Raw genomic sequence first — 18,014 nt, 5'->3', positions numbered from 1 at the left:
ACAGTCACCTAATGAACAAAATGCAAGCATATGGAATATCAAAACTGATTTGTGATTGGATTGAAGTGCTCCTATTAAATATAGCACAGCATATCATTTTTAACAAATAGAAACCTACAGACCTGAAAGTAGATTCAAATATACATCATGGGAATAATATAGCACCATTACTGTTCACAAAATATGCATTAATGACCTAGCTGATAATACTGGCAGCTCCATGAAGCTGTTCACGGATGATGCTGCTGTATGCAGGTAAGTTACACCTCTATGAAACTATAACGAAATGTAGGAATACCTCCTTAGGCTCAACAGTTACTGCAGAGATCAGTAGTTGACCCTCAACATGAATGTAATGTATTGCACATAAATAGGCAAAAAGATCCTTTCTTGTATGGTTACATGACGGCTGAACAATCTCTTGAAGAAGTTACATCCATTCAATATTTGGGACTTTGAGTATAGAGCAATTCTCAAATGGAATCATGACATAAAACTAAACACAGTGAAGGCAAATGCAAGACAGATTCACTGGAAGAATTCTCAAGAAGTTTGGTCTACTCACAAAGGCGATCATTTACAAAATCCTTGTTCAGTGAATACTTTAATATTGGTTATCAATCTGGGATCCACAACAAATAAAGAACATCCAAAGGATAGCAGCGCATTTCATCATACGTTTGTCAAGTAAATGTGAGATAGTCAAAGAGATGCTCATCCAATTCCTGTGGCAGATGCAACTAGAGATGCATTATGAATCATGATGTGATTCACTATTAAAATTTCTGGAGCGTACATTCCCCGAAGAGTCACTCAATATACTGCATCCTCCTACGTGTACCACACAGTAAGATCAAAAAAGGTAAAATACAGAGTGTCACACAAAAGCTCCCCACATATCGAATCAAGAACAGTTGCAACCAAGAGTAACTCAAAAAGCAGACACGCTCGGAATAGTGAAGCAAATTAAATCACTTAATAAAAGCAAGTCTTCCAGTCCAGACTGTATACAAGTTAGGTTCCTTTCAGAGTATGCTGATGCATTAGCTCCATACTTACTAATCATATACAACTGTTCACTAGACAAAAGATCTGTACTCAAAGACTGGAAAGCTACACAGATCACACCAATATTCAATGCCTTTCTTGAAGTCATCCACTAAATTACAGGCTGATATCATTAACATTGATATGCAGCATAATTTTGGAACATATATTGTGTCTGAACATTATGAATCATCCTGAAGAGAATGATCTACTGACATACAGTTAACACGCATTTAGAAAAAAATGTTCTTGTGTAACACAGCTAGCTCTTTTCTATCAAGAAGTGTTGAGTGCTACCGACAAGGTATTTGAAATTGATTCCATATATCTATGTTTCCAGAAGGCTTTTGACACTGTACCACACAAGCGGCTTGTAGTAAAATTGAATCCTAATGGAATATCGTCTCAGATATGTGACTGGATCCACGATTTCCTGTCACACACTGTAGTAACTGATAGAAAGTCATTCGGTAAAACGCAAGTGATTTCTGGTGTTCCACAAGGTAGTGTTAGGGGCACTAAGCCGTTCCTTATCTATATGAACAATTTAGAAGCAATCTGACCAGCTGCCTTAGGTTGTTTGCAGATGATGCTATCGTTTATCATCTAGTAAAGTCATCAGAAAATCAATACAAATCACAGAACTATTCAGAAAAGATATCTGAATGGTGAAAAAATGGGAAATGACCCTAAATAATGAAAAGTTTGAGGTCATCCACATGTGTGCTAAAAGGAATCCTTGCACAGTAAATCAGTCAAATCTAAAGGCCATAAATTCAACTAAATACCTAGGAATTACAATTACAAACATCTTAAAATGGAAAGAACACACATAAAGACTGCATGTTATTGGCAGAATACTCAGAAAATATAGAAGATCTACTAGAGATTGCCTATGTTACACTTATCCATCCTCTTTTGAAGTGCTGCTATGCGGTCTGGGATCCTTACCAAATAGGATCAACAGAGTGCATCGAGGAAGTTCAAAGAAGAGCAGCACATTTTGTATTATCGTGAAATAGGGGAGAGTGTGTCACTGACATGATACAGGATTTGCAGTGGGCATCATTAAAACAAAGGTGCTTTTCGTGGTGGCAGAATCTTTTCATGAAATTTCAGTCACCATCTTTCTCCTCCAAATACAAAAATATTTTGTTGACACCAACCTACATAGAGAGAAACTATCATCATAATAAAATAAGGAAAATCGGAGCACACACGGACAAACCCTCTGCCATCCACTTAAGTGTGCTTTGCAAAGTATCCATGTAGATGTAGATATCTATCTATCTATCTCTCTCTCTCTCTCTCTCTCTCTCTCTCTCTCTCTCTCTCTCTCTCTCTGTGTGTGTGTGTGTGTGTGTGTGCGCGCGCGTGCGCGCACACCATTCACTGGATCTGACCACTTTCTGATCTTCCAGTCACACACTCCCTCCCCCTTTTTCAAACTCGAGTTTCATGTGAGCTGTGAACTGAGCACATGAATGTGGTCCAAATGCCTTTAGAAATTTTTTGAACTCTTAAGCCAACCAAAACTTTCAGTTTGGAATGTTTCTGTTTTTTCTTCACAATTTATTACAATAGACTTAACTGATCATTCAATTATGTTTGTATTGGATGGACACTTACAAGTGTAGCCACAGGCAAAAATGGCAGTCTGAGCCTCAAATATAGGCCAACAGTGTTGCTAAATGACCTGCTTGCAGTGGAAGTTACGTTTGTATGTTACTGAGTCTGTGTGGCAAACAAAGTGATCAATCCACTTGTCACTGTGATTCACAGTCATAAAATTATAAAATTTTTTTTTGAAGGACATCATCTTTACGTCAGTGACTGTTATAAGTTTTTATCACACTATTGCAATTTTGGCCTTAGGCCATTACCAAGTGCTGCTGGAAAATACTTACAAAGTGACTTCAATAATGCATAAGTAATTTTAGATCTATATGATTTCATACTGTTGGAAACAGGTAGAAAGCTACTTGCCCTCTGCATTCACAGAACATTCTTGACATATGCAATTTTTTAAAAAAAATTACACAATTTCTTCTCTCCTGCGTAACCCACAAATTGTATGCATGCCAAATCTCATTCTCAATACTTAGTTTTGGTAAAGTTGGAGTGTCTTAATTGTAGCAAAATGAAATTATTCTTACACTTCAATAAGATACCAACCTGAGGTGTAAATGATGACCCACTCTGTGGAGGACTAGTATCATTTAACATTGACAGAGGGCTGCTACTATGTAACTGGGGAGATGAAGCACAATGTTCACTGAACAGTTGACGTTTCATCATAGACATCCTTATATCAGTGCAGATTTGCTGTGGGGAAAAATATGAAAATTTATGTTTATATCATAATTGTGAATTTGCTCTCGCAGTATATTAAATATTCAGTCACATTTCTTTTCAAGGGATGGAAACATTACACAATGGTAATTCATGTGAACTACCTAATTCTGCTCCTTCACCAAACTTTTCAAAACGCAAACAGAGTGCTAATAAATTAACTGATAAAAATTTAATTAACAAGCTGACAAACACAATGAAGGGCATATCAGAAATGTAATGGTAAATGGGACAGAATTTTAAAATTATTTATCCAAATCTTGGTGGTATCACTGAAGGGCTTCTGGTATTAATGACAGGAAAAGTAACAAAGATAAATGAACAGCGACAACAACTGCATTACGTTACCTGTATTCAGCAACATTGCAACCTATTGTAAAATGAATAAGCTACTAGTAACTGTCAAAATTTATTTTCAGATGTGTTTTGGACACATGTCTCTTCCTTCGTTGTACTCTAATGTGTGCACATAATTAATAAATATGTAATTCTAATTTAATATAAAAACGACTTTAATAGATAAAACATTTCTAGAAATAATTTACTACGAAAAGGGTCTTGTTTATCATGAAATAAAGCTTGGTCACATGCTTGCATACATCTGATCCAGAAATGATTGTCAAAGGGAAATTACACAATCATTCTTGAAAGAATGAAACACTGCTGTAGCCAAAGAGGCAAAAAGGGAAGTCCAGTTACCGCAGTTTTGACTGTATTTGTCATACAAACATACTGCTTCATTTGTAAAGTGTTTCAGTCATGCTAAAACCAACAGCTGACTTATGAAGAATTAAATGACATGCACCCTTTTAACATTGCCTAAATCAGCCATGGACTGGAGCAGGATTAATGGTTTTTATGCAAATGAAGCAGTGTGTGGTTATTACACGGCATAAACTGTAAATATAACCTATTACTCACAGGTATGGAATGTATGCTCACCATATAGTTGAGGTATTAAACAGCAGGATACATATACTACACTAAACTTTCAAATTTCAAACTAAGCTTTCAACTCATTCAGGCTGCAGCATTACTGTGTGGTTATCTCTGTATTATGCAGAAATTTCCAGTTTCATGTTAATACTTCAAAAAACAAGAAGACAGTGGAATCAAAGTCAGTTCAGCTATTTATTTCAGAATGGTTTAGAAGGCACTCTTACTAAATTTTATTTTCTAATCTTACAGTAGTAAAAAGTGATCACTATTAACAATAAATTCTAAAACTACAAAGATTAACACTTAAGAATGAAAAAAGTTGCAATTATATGAACGACAGAATTTGTAACAAATTTGTAATGTGCTAACTGCTGAATACAGAGAGGTCGTCTGCCAGCAATACAGACCATTTTTGTAGGTTGCTGAATCACATGCCTGTTGGTGACGCATCATTGAGGAATGAATGATCACAACAGTCCAGATGACAACAGCAACAACGCAGGCCTCCTGGGGTCACATCACTGAGAACCAAACAACAGTCCAGGATGAAAACATCAGTGGCAACAGGTAGTCATCATGCAAAACTATGGCAGATGCTGTAGTGACCAGCTGTGTCTGTGTCATCAACAGGCATGCTTTTCAGCACCAGGAGAAGGCATGACAATCACAGCACTACTCGCATCTGCAAGGTCACATCTGTAAGTAGGCCGTGCCATTTAACTCCACTGCTACAGTATTTATGACAATGCATGGCCACAGCCAGCCAGATCAGTCACAGCACTGAAACAGTTGTATTTAGCACCAAGTCCAAGACAGTGCAGCTGCCAACTCTGGACTGAGTCCAGCTGCCAATCTAGGACCACTTCACCTGCACCATCCTCTAGAGCAGCCACCTAGCCAACCACGAGCCTTCACCTTATTGTCCTGGGCCTCTGGGGACTCTGGCCTAGGACTTTTTCTCTGTCTTCACCTGCACCATTCTCCTGAGCTACCAGCCACTCTAATCAAGCCTTAGCCTCATCAACCACGGTCTCTGATGACTCAGAGCTTCGGACGTGGAATCGAACTATTGTAGACTTTATTACTGTGAACATCTGATAGCAGCCCAGCCTGTAGCCTGACAGCACGTAGGCATTAGACTATGATTCTCATAGCAGATGCATACTTAGAAATAGTCATCAATTAACAAAACTATCATCAGACTGTAGTACAACAAATTACATTCAGAAGTTGCTTTTTGTGTTGTTCTATGACCAATTCAATGACAACCCATGTGGCTATGGCAGTGTCTTTATTTCCACTATTCCCAATAAAGGGTGTGTTACTTCCCTGCTTGGGAGCTTTTTCTTTTTATGTGCATTGTTCTCAGTCACAATATTAACTAGTTAACAAGATCCCCAATGTAACTTTGACAATTTATCATTTAGAAGAAAAACCATATCCTAAGAAGAGAACAATTCTGGAAAAGTCACCTTTTCAACATTAAAGAGTTTCCTCCTTCCTCTCAGATCACACACACACACACACTTATTAATAGAGCCTTCACCTTCGTGATGGCATTTTATGAGTAACAATTCAACTAATGGACCCTTGTGATAGCAGTTGTTATACACAGCTATATTTGCTGCAAGAATAAACCTTTCGAGAGTGAACACTCATTACATTACAAGGTAGCAACAAAGAAAAAAATTGTGCTGCAAAACTTGTTACTGAGCATGTCATTTTATGCGGGAACATGGCAGTTTTACGTGATGTGCTTTGAACTATGGTGGGCTTCAATTAGCAGCTTTATGACACTACCAATCCTCAGCAAGAAACTGAGCAGTAGCCATTACCAAATGGTTTGGTACTCCAATATGCTTTGCACTGTTTGTTTTCTTATTCTGAAAAGAAGAGAGTACTTCTGGTGCATCACAAGCTCAATTGTGACTTGCACAAATACAGAAGCAATTGTCACCCCCAAGGGCCCTGTGTCAGTTCTGCTTACACAAAACCAAACGACAAGGGTCTTTGATGGAAGCACTGTGGGAGGGTGACAATGCTTTCCCCAACACAAATACACTAACCTCCAGCGATCTAAGTTATGCTTTGATGATAAAATCTTCTCGGGTTGACAGCCGAGTCTGTGTGTTGTTTTCCAGCAACATTTCAGAAAGTTTCTTACTTGCCATCTTCAGGCGAAGTGTCAGGTTCATGTCTTGTCCGGATCTTTATAGCCGCTGGACCACGGGCATCTCTGCATCCACGGCGCCGGTCAGGCCAATCGGGTGCGAGCAGAATCGGCGCAGCGGTACGTGGTGGGGAGGAGCCGCGTGCGACGGGTCCTGACGTCTCGGTGCGGCCTGTTTATTCCATCCGCCGCCACCAACCTGCCTCCATCGGTGCACTCTCGGCTCGTTCTTGATAATGTGTTCCACGCGCTGCTGAGTTGGAAGCCACTATCTTGATTGACCATGTTATCACTGACTCGTATCTCCACTGCCTCTTTAATAATAAGAGTCCCAGAAACCTTTCACTCTACACAGTCTCTTGGTTTCTTCAAATTGAAATGTGTGTTCTTCACTGAGGCTGTGCTCCGCTACCGCGGATTTTTCTGTTTGTCCGAGGCGGACGCTTCTCAGATGTTCAGAGATGCGTTGTGTTATGCAACAATGTGTCTGTCCGATATATTGTTTCCCACATTCACAGGAAATACTGTAGACACCCGGTGTTCTTAGACCCAATTGGTCCTTCATTAAGCCCAGCATATTTCTAATTTTTGCTGGAGGATGGATGATGGTTTTTATCTTATTCTTCTCCAGTATCCTGGCAATCTTGGCTGTGGGCGGCCCTGCATATGGGAGGAACAGCAGACCTTTGTTGTTCTCTTCTTCCTGACGGTCCTTCTTCTTCTTCTTCTTCTTTCCCATCTTGAAAGCACATCTAATTTGAGTTTTGGCAGTGGAGATACAGGTCAGTGATAACCTGGTCAATCGGGATAGTGGCTTCCAACTCAGCAGCGCATGGAACACAACATTATCAAGAATGAGACGAGCGCAATGATGGAGGCAGGTTGGTGGCGGCGGATGGAATAAACAAGCCACACCGAGACGAGACATCAGGACCCGTCGCGCGCGGCTCCATAACATTATCAACTGAATTTTCCAATTCTACGAAGAGTAAGTTGGTTTAGTTCTCCCTATTTCCTTTTTGATAAGAAGTCTCAGTGCCAGAACTGCCTCTCTTGTTCCTCATGTCCCCCTACCCTGTTATGGTGTCCATAACATAAAAAGATCTATCTTAAATATGGCATCTCTCTACATCTGACACATTTAACATCTATATTTTTATAGTTAAAACATGTTAGACCTCTGAATGGCATTAAAATAGATTGTCTCTACCACGTGAGACACACAAGTACTCTGGGTTTCAAATACAAGGTTGTAAGCTTAAAACAACAACATCTGGAATAAAAATATCTACAGTCAGCAGACATCTTGATAAAAAAGAGCACTGTACAGGTTTGAACAACACAAGCCCTGTTCACTAGCAACTGAAATTAAAATCATTAATTAATACACCTCACATTAACTGTCAGTTCCTATCAAATTTATCTGATTAACAATAATAGTGATGTATTAAATCTTCTACCTTTCATGGATGTAATTACAACATTTACCAGATTCCCGAAGGAAGAAGAGAATAAAATCCATTTCTAATTCTGACTATTTTACTTAAGTAGTGCAGGGGGCGGGGACGATTCTTACTTGTTTCCGTCACATGAAAGTGATTTAGAAGGCATTGTCCAATGGAATTAATTGTATGCCTTTGACTTCCTCAAACCCAAGAACAATTTCCATATGCCAGGATGAGGATTTTTAGAGCTTAATGTGGAACATAACTAGAGAACAATTTGTCATTTTTTTATGTATAAAAACCAGTGGCTGGAGTCAAAGTTTGTAAAAAAAATTCAAAATTATTGGATTTGCAGTTTTTACATTCATCCATTAAGCAACCATAAAATGAAGACAGTAACTGGGTGAACACTCCTAATCATAGTTTACTGAAGCCAGGGTGTAACTCATGTTACTTTTAAGATTTAAAGATGAAGTATTTGTAATATGCTTAGTGGATCTCAGTGGCTTGTTGGAAAAGTGTCAAACTACAAATTGCATCATCACAATTTGGATCACTGGCCGTTCCTATGATTTTAATCTGTCACTTATCACTTTTTACACCTCAAGCAATGATTTTTGATGTGGAAAATACCGAGTTGCATCACTGTATCAATATTAAATTGTAGCTCCCTCTATGACTGGCTGAGTAATTCAATTGAAAGATCAAGGAAGGCAAAGGCATACCACCTCCAACAGGACCATGCCTTGTAAAGGACTGTGATGGTTGCATGAATCTTTGGTTGACAATCATTTCACTTTATTTAACGTTAGTCATAATTTAAGAGGATACCATAGGCACCAACAACGAAGGTAAGGGCAGGTACTCTAAGCAAATTCATGTATATTTTCCACAATAAAGAAATAATGATGAGCTACATGAAAATGGTTCAAAGGTTTCTCAGGGGAAAAAAAATCATTGATGATGAATAGGAAGGATTTGCTGATGCCTTTTACCTTAATCAATCTAAGAAACCATGGAAAATCTAGGGGTTGATGGCCAAATGGTGATTAGAAAATTTCCCCTGCCAACACCAAGTCTAGTGGCTTAACAGCTTAATTAGAAAGTTTTCAAGCTGGGACTGGGAATAATATGCACTCAAATTTTGCAGCACACATGAAATGTGTGATACAATTAGAAGGCTTTGATAGTTTAAAGAGGTGAGATGTAAGTTAAAATTCTATAATAAACCAGGTTATTTACATTAATTTTTAGTGGCATTCAGATTTTAAAAAAAGTGCAATCCAGATATACACATTAAAGCTTTTATTTTATGACCGATTTAGTTGCTCTAAAATAAGAATTTCTGCTGCCATAATGTAAATTCAGTAATAAATTCATGCTCAACGTGTTCTAAAACTTATTCATCTTTCATAATGCCCTTCTCATAATTCTCCCAAGATAGCCTCTGAAAGGCTTTTTGAAAATGTTAATGTGAGGGTGAAGCCAAAGTCCCATACACGATCTACAACTATTCTGGTAGATGTGTGCTAGCTCTTTCTTCAGAAAACTAGTGACATTTTATTTCTTTGCCTATCAGTTTATCACATGATATATTTCATGAACTACCTATAAATGAAATCCTAATTAATCAAATAAATCATTTACTAGTGATCTTGGCTTTTTGAAGTTTTTATTCTGAGTTTATTACACTGCTGATCCCCACCATACTGGCAGACTGTCAGGCGTGTATCCTAATTAATGCCTCTCATTTATGGCCACATTACCACCACAGATGATTATCTTTTCCATTAGACTTACAGATGAATAATACTATTTTCTTATAGCACTCATTTTCTTCAATACCATTATCGACACCTGCTTAAACATTTCATTTAGCAGTGACACTTTTAAACTAATTCCAAATTAAACTCTTAAGGAATTTATCTCCATCTACAGTTATATTCTGCAGACCACTTTTTTCGAGGTGCATGGCAGAGGGTACATCCCATTATACAAATTATTAGGATTTCTTCCCGTTCCATTCCCATGTGGAGCACTGGAAGAATGATTGATTGAATGCTTCTGTGACTGCAGTAATTATTCTAATCTTATCCTCAAAACCCTATGTGAGTGATACGTAGGGGATCATAGTATATCACTAGAGTTATCATTTAAAGCCGGTTCTTGAAACTTTTTCTCTGGGTAGTTTTCGTCTATTTTGAAGATTCTTCCAGTTCAGTTCCTTGAGAATCTCTGTGACACTCTCCCATGGATCAAACAAACCTATGACCATTTGTTGTGGCTTCTCTGTATACGTTCACTATCCCCTGTTACTCTTATTTGGTACAGGTCTCCCACACACTTGAGCAATAGGCTCTGAACTGTCACACGAGTGATTTGTAAGCCATTTCCTTTGCAGTCATATTGCATTTTCCCAGTATTCTACCAATAAACCGAAGTCTACCACTTGCTTTACCCACGACTTAGCATACATGATCACTGATTTCATATCCCTTCGAAGTGTTACTCCCAATTGGCCAATTCTTATAGAGACTTATTATATTCGTGGCTCAGTAGTATCATAGTCATAGGATACTATGTTTTTTTTACTCTTTTTTTGTTTTGTGAAGTGCAAAATTTTACATTTATGAACATTTAAAGCAAGTTTCCAACCCACCATTTTGAAATGGTATTAGGATCTGATTAAATACTGATGCCACTTCTTTCAGACAGTACTTCATCATAGATAACTGTATAATCCGCAAAAAGCCTGATGTTACGATTAACACAATCTGCATGGTCAATAATATACAATATGAACAGCAGGGGGTCTGGCCTCTTCAGCTGCTCCTGTATGTTAGAAAATTACTCATGTGGATTACATACTTTGTCTTACAACAATTATTATTTATATCACGCAACCTTGGGTTTCACTGAGCATTCTACGCAGATGTTTCATGAAAGCAGTCAAACAGAAACCAAGGGGCTTGTAACTGTTAAAACAACTTACCTCAATGAACGTTTCATACGTAGATAAGAGGGCTTCCATTGCTTCTGGCAGTCTTTTCGAGAGGCTCAGAACTGTCTGGGAACCACCTGTGAAAAACAATACTCAGAATAAATGTTTATACTACAGTGTGCTACAGGAATGTTTCCGAAAAAGTCAGAGAAAACAAAGTATACATAACAAGAATGAATTTAAACATACAATGAATCGAAAATTATTGCCATTAATATGATAGTTCATCACACATAGAAGTACTATTTATATTGCTGAGCAATAAAATTGTGAAACAATGAAGAACACCAAATAATGAAATTTTACTTGTGTGTGTGTGTGTGTGTGTGTGTGTGTGTGTGTGTGTGTGTGTGTGTGCAGTATAGTAGGGAGAATACATAATTTAGTCTGTAAGTGATTTGGGGGTTAACAGGGTGTGAAATTTAGTACACAGAGCTGCGACCTCCTGCAGCAACAATATTGCTCTAATTCAGCTGTGCATGAAGTCAAACTTCACCCTCTGTATCAATACATATCAGGGCAGCACCAGCAACATGTGGTCTTATGTTATCTTGGTGAAAGATCATGGAGACTTCAAAGCTAAGTCACAATCCCTGCCTCAACAAATCAAATGTTTTGGTTACTGTCCAAATTAACAGATTTGCAAACAAAAGATGACAATGTTGCCTACCTAATGGCACCCTGTACCATCACCCCAGGTGCTGAGCCAATATTATGATACTGATTGCATGCTGGCAACTTTCATTCTCCTGCTGTACGTAGACCTGGGACTCATTTGAAAATATATTGTGCCACTCCTGTGTTCAGTGTTGTCATTGGACACACCAGCAATGGCGTGTCTCTCTTTGCTGCTGCATCAAAGGAAGCCACAATAATAGTCACTGTGCAGACAGTTTGTGATGCTCCAGATGCTATTACACTGTCTCTGTGGATACCTGTCTTGCTGCAAACAAGCCATTACCTGAGTCAAGATTTAAGAATGAACAGTATGTTTGTACTCTATGGCACTAGTCGTGTGGGGCAGATAAGACCCTGCATGACACTAACAAGGGAACCTCCCCATCGCACCCCCCTCAGATTTAGTTATAAGTTGGCACAGTGGATATGCCTTGATAAACTGAACACAGATCAATTGAGAAAACAGGAAGAAGTTGTGTGGAACTGTGAAAAAATAAGCAAAATATACAAACTGAGTAGTCCATGGGACGGATAGGCAACATTATGGAGACAGTGAGCTCCTGAGCGTCGTGGTCCCGTGGTAGCGTGAGCCGCTGCTGAACGAGAGGTCCTTGGTTCAAAGCTTCCCTCGAGTGAAAATTTTATTTTCTCTATTTTTGCGTAGTTATTATCTGTCCGTTCGTTCATTGACGTCTTTGTTCACTGTAATAAGTTTAGTGTCTGTGTTTTGCGACTGCATCGCAAAACCGTGCGATTAGTAGACAAAAGGACGTGCCTCTCCAATTGGAACCGAAAACATTTGATCGCAAGGTCATAGGTCAACCGATTCCTCCACAGGAAAACACATCTGATATATTCTATACGACACTGGTGACGGCATGTGCGTCACATGACAGGAATATGTTGTCGACCCACCTAACATGTACACTTGGCGAAGGGGTAAAAAGACTCTTCTACCTTGCCCGATTTAGGTTTTCTTGTGGATGTGATAATCACTTCCAAAAAAGTGATGAAAACATAAGAGTTTGTCACATAAACTGAAAATAAAAAATTAAACTTTTCACTCGATGGAAGATTTGAACCAAGGACCTTTCATTCCACAGCTGCTCACGTTACCACGAGACCACGGCGCTCCTGCCTTCGGAGTGTCCTTGATGTTGCCTATTTTCCCATGAACTACTCAGTTTGTATATTTTGCTTATTTTTTCACAGTTCCACACAACTTCTTCCTGTTTTCTCAATTGATCTGTTTTCAGTTTTTCAAGGCCTATCCACTGTGCCAACTTATAACTAAATCTTGAGGGGGGTGCGATGGGGAGGTTCCCTTGTAAGTATTCCTCTACTGAAACCTCTGATTCCATAATCACATGGCAGAATACAGCACACACAATCTTTTTGGGTGTGTGGTACCAGCCACTATCTCGTCAACCACGCTATCTAATACACACGATGCCAGTTGTGCCACCCCATTGCCTACAGCTGCCGCTGCGGCACGAAGGCACTGTCACAAATGACTATGCTGCTGCCAATGAGATGCAAGCATCCCCTCTCCAAAGCTCCAGCAGCAGGTATACTCAAGTTTGAACATTCATGCACTGACCCCACTGTGTGTGTTTGCCAGCTGAACACCATTTACAAACTTTCAAAGTGGCCAGGATTCATCATCATCATCATCATCATCATCTATTGAAGAGCGACAGATTTATGAATCTTTTACATCTCTCTAGATTTCTACATTCAAATCTCCTGTTAGCAACTGATGCTGCCATTACAGCAACAAAGTTATGTATTATTTTTACTATTTGATATCAGATATAGAACAAATTAATATTCGGCTTATCTGTTCACAAATAGCCTCACTCCTGTATCCACTAAAGAACCACACAGCACGCAAAGAAAGTTACAACAGGGTGTAGTAATTCTGTGAAAGATATGGGAAGGCTTTCAGCACACTATGTGAGGGACTGTTCATCACAGCAGATGTATCATTCTAAGTTCACAGGACTGTACAGAATACATCTTTTGATGTGAAAGTAATGGTAGCTATTGAAAATATGGTATTGTTGGTTGCTGGTGGGTTTGATATACAGGGTGTTACAAAAAGGTATGGCCAAACTTTCAGGAAACATTCCTCACACACAAATAAAGAAAAGATGTTTTGTGGACATGTGTCCGGAAACGCTTAATTTCCATGTTACAGCTCATTTTAGTTTCGTTCTTCCACCTACGCTCAATGAAGCACGTTATCATGATTTCATACGGGATACTCTACCTGCGCTGCTAGGACATGTGCCTTTACAAGTACGACACAACATGTGCTTCATGCACGATGGAGCTCCTGCACATTTCAGTCTAAGTGTTTGTACGCTTCTCAACAACACATTTGGTGACCGATGGATTGGTACAGGCAGACCAATTCCATGGCCTCCACGCTCTCCTGACCTCAACCCTCTTGACTTCCATTTAGGGGGGCATTTGAAAGCTCTTGTCTACACAACCCCGGAACCAAATGTAGAGACTCTTCGTGCTCGTATTGTGGATGCCAGTGATACAATATGCCATTCTCCAGGGCTGCATCAGCGCATCAGGGATTCCATGCGACGGAGGGTGGATGCATGTATCCTCGCTAACGGAGGATATTTTGAACATTTCCTGTAACAAAGTGTTTGAAGTCATGCTGGTACGTTCTGTTGCTGTGTGTTTCCATTCCATGACTAATGTGATTTGAAGAGAAGTAATGAAATGAGCTCTAACATGGAAAGTAAGCGTTTCCGGACACATGTCCACATAACATATTTTCTTTCTTTTTGTGTGAGGAATGTTTCCTGAAAGTTTGGCCGTACCTTTTTGTAACACCCTGTATACATATCTAACTGAAGAAGATATCAATGCCAAGGGCGGTGGCTCACATGAGGCGAAGAAGAAAGAAGAACGTGTGTCTTGGCTCTGAATCCATATTATGACCACAACCATTGCTACTACTCCATGCCTTCACTGTGCGATGAATTGGTATCTTTACTTTTAGTCCCCCATTTGAACAGTTGTTTCCTCCGCAAAACATCTGTGTGAAACATTTTCTTTAAAACTTAAGATTTTGTTCGGCCAGAAAATCTTAAATGAAATTGATAATTCACACAGAATTTAAATACCTCAAGCACGTTGCATTGTTTGAAGAGGGATGCTAGTAGACCAGAGGCACAATTCACAACTTGTACCCATTGAAACATCAAACAACATAGTGCTCCAAGTATGTTACAAGTAGAAAGAGGCAATTTGCTTCATGACTGAAATTTATCTTTCTGATAATTCTATGAAAATCATGTTTATGCCATAAAATGAAATTGTTCTAGAGCCATACAACAGTTATTAATTTGTGTGAAAAAGTAAACATGAATCTGAAGGTTGGTTTGAATGCTATGCTGCTTTACAAGGCACAGTCCTTTTTGAGGTGGGATGCCATTGCCTTCCTCCACCCTTTGAACTGGCTCACCCAGCCAGTGACAGGAGCACCTACAGTTTAAGAGTAACTCCAAACCACTGGTCAACTCACCATTTGTCACACTGACAAACAGTGCCAGAGGTAAAAAAGTGATAAGGGACAGTAAAATCCTAAGAGTGAGTGCAAAATGAACCCATGACCTTTGGGCTAATCTGTATACAGATTCATGAAACTCATCAATATCTGTTTCTCCATATTCCTTGTTGAATAAAACTTATCTAACAAGGAACAGAAAGAGTAGAAATATGCATGCACAATATATGGAATATTAGCAGACTCATGTCTTATGCATCGATAAGAACAACACTATAAAATAAAAGATATTCAAGACTTTATTAACTGTTAAAAATAATATCCATTAAAGTATGGTACATCCAAGACCTTTGACCTGTTACCTTTTATATGTCAAAGTGCACTGTGGTTCTCTCCTTTACAAGCCTTCATGTCTGTATTTAACTCTAGCTCAAGAAAGGATTACTCCAGAAGCTTTGGAGTTTTTCTTTCTTTTTGTAAATGCCTGTTGACAACTCTACTCTTATGCTTCTTGGTGAGATATCTCCTTTAATCCAAGAGTATTTACATTCTACTAGAACCTTCCTACAACACTTATACAAGTCCTTATTGTGATTTAATATCACAAAAACCTTGATAAGGGAAAACAAAAATGAGAAACATATTAGAGGAAATGCTGTACTAAGAGGATAGCTGCTTCTAAACAACTCCACACTAATGGATGGAAAACACTGCAAATTCTGGAATTTTAAATAAATTAGCAGTTGATAGGACTGGTAAGTGTTACACCAAGATGTACAATTTATGTAAAAGCACACATTTTAAGTTAGACTCAGAATTTCTGATTTTACACATCAAAATCATTTCTCAAAATTTTGACTACTCAAGTCAAATCCAACAATCCAGTAATTAAACCTAACAAAGCTCAATCCACAGCTTTTATTTCATGTAAGGTCTACATATCAAAGTCTATCATACATTACATCTCAAAAACCCTCTACAGCATTGGTAAGCAATGTTCACTGCAATGAAACCCACAGATTGTGTAATAGTAAAAGTGTAACACAGAAGTTGGACAGAAAGAAAGTATCAGAATTTTTATGGATTAGCATCCAGGCCTACTTATATGAAAAGCACAAGATATTTTTAAGATGACTTATAAAGAATATTAGCTGGTACGGGTGGTTCTCATCAAAATTCTGCAAGATAATAAAACTCTGCAGTATCTGTATAGTATCATTGCATTCAGATTGGTTATCTTTTTACCAGATGTGACTACACCATGCCATCCACCATAAAACATTTTTTGTACATACTGCAGCAGTTATAAGATGAACTGTAACAAATGAACAACGTTCAGCATGTCTCCGAGGATTGAAGATCTAGTCAGAGACTGTGCAGCCTGCCATCACAGCTAAGTACTCCTGTGCCAGGCTGTGGGTGTTAAATGCAGAGGACTGTATTTTGTCAGTAGCACAAGATGCACATTATATACACAGCCAGCTGCATGCTTCTGCAGTGAGCAGCCAGATGTATTTTCCAGGTAAAATTGATGCAGAGCCACAATTTTTGCAGTATAATGTCACGACGTCCAGTCTTCTGCAGAGCCTGAAAATATTCTTGTATCATGCACAATATACACTCCTGGAAATTGAAATAAGAACACCGTGAATTCATTGTCCCAGGAAGGGGAAACTTTATTGACACATTCCTGGGGTCAGATACATCACATGATCACACTGACAGAACCACAGGCACATAGACACAGGCAACAGAGCATGCACAATGTTGGCACTAGTACAGTGTATATCCACCTTTCGCAGCAATGCAGGCTGCTATTCTCCCATGGAGACGATCGTAGACATGCTGGATGTAGTCCTGTGGAACGGCTTGCCATGCCATTTCCACCTGGCGCCTCAGTTGGACCAGCGTTCGTGCTGGACGTGCAGACCGCGTGAGACGACACTTCATCCAGTCCCAAACATGCTCAATGGGGGACAGATCCGGAGATCTTGCTGGCCAGGGTAGTTGACTTACACCTTCTAGAGCAAGTTGGGTGGCAAGGGATACATGCGGACGTGCATTGTCCTGTTGGAACAGCAAGTTCCCTTGCCGGTCTAGGAATGGTAGAACGATGGGTTCGATGACGGTTTGGATGTACCGTGCACTATTCAGTGTCCCCTCGACGATCACCAGTGGTGTACGGCCAGTGTAGGAGATCGCTCCCCACACCATGATGCCGGGTGTTGGCCCTGTGTGCCTCGGTCGTATGCAGTCCTGATTGTGGCGCTCACCTGCACGGCGCCAAACGCGCATACAACCATCATTGGCACCAAGGCAGAAGCGACTCTCATCGCTGAAGACGACACGTCTCCATTCGTCCCTCCATTCACGCCTGTCGCAACACCACTGGAGGCGGGCTGCACGATGTTGGGGCGTGAGCGGAAGACGGCCTAACGGTGTGCGGGACCGTAGCCCAGCTTCATGGAGACGGTTGCGAATGGTCCTCGCCGATACCCCAGGAGCAACAGTCTCCCTAATTTGCTGGGAAGTGGCGGTGCGGTCCCCTACGGCACTGCGTAGGATCCTACGGTCTTGGTGTGCATCCGTGCGTCGCTGCGGTCCGGTCCCAGGTCGACGGGCACGTGCACCTTCCGCCGACCACTGGCGACAACATCGATGTACTGTGGAGACCTCACGCCCCACGTGTTGAGCAATTCGGCGGAACGTCCACCCGGCCTCCCGCATGCCCACTATACGCCCTCGCTCAAAGTCCGTCAACTGCACATACGGTTCACGTCCACACTGTCGCGGCATGCTACCAGTGTTAAAGACTGCGATGGAGCTCCGTATGCCACGGCAAACTGGCTG

The 18,014-nt window shown here is 39.9% G+C and overlaps 1 protein-coding gene across 2 annotated transcripts in view; it reads right to left on the bottom strand.

Annotated features, from left to right (window-relative positions):
• Positions 1-18,014, bottom strand: part of LOC126470641 (uncharacterized) — a 145,760-nt gene that overhangs the window by 27,492 nt on the left and 100,254 nt on the right. For both annotated transcript variants that reach the window (XM_050098621.1, XM_050098622.1), the window contains 2 exons: positions 10,946-11,031; positions 3,223-3,372 (listed from right to left, as the gene is read on the bottom strand). In XM_050098621.1, the coding sequence (XP_049954578.1) occupies positions 3,223-3,372; positions 10,946-11,031 (236 nt within the window). The remainder of the gene's footprint in view (positions 1-3,222; positions 3,373-10,945; positions 11,032-18,014) is intronic.

The sequence above is a fragment of the Schistocerca serialis genome, chromosome 3 (assembly GCF_023864345.2).
Source record: "Schistocerca serialis cubense isolate TAMUIC-IGC-003099 chromosome 3, iqSchSeri2.2, whole genome shotgun sequence".
Lineage (NCBI taxonomy): Eukaryota > Metazoa > Arthropoda > Insecta > Orthoptera > Acrididae > Schistocerca > Schistocerca serialis.
The sequence above is the reverse complement of the archived record's forward strand: the minus strand, read 5'-3'. Positions and strand labels throughout refer to the sequence as shown.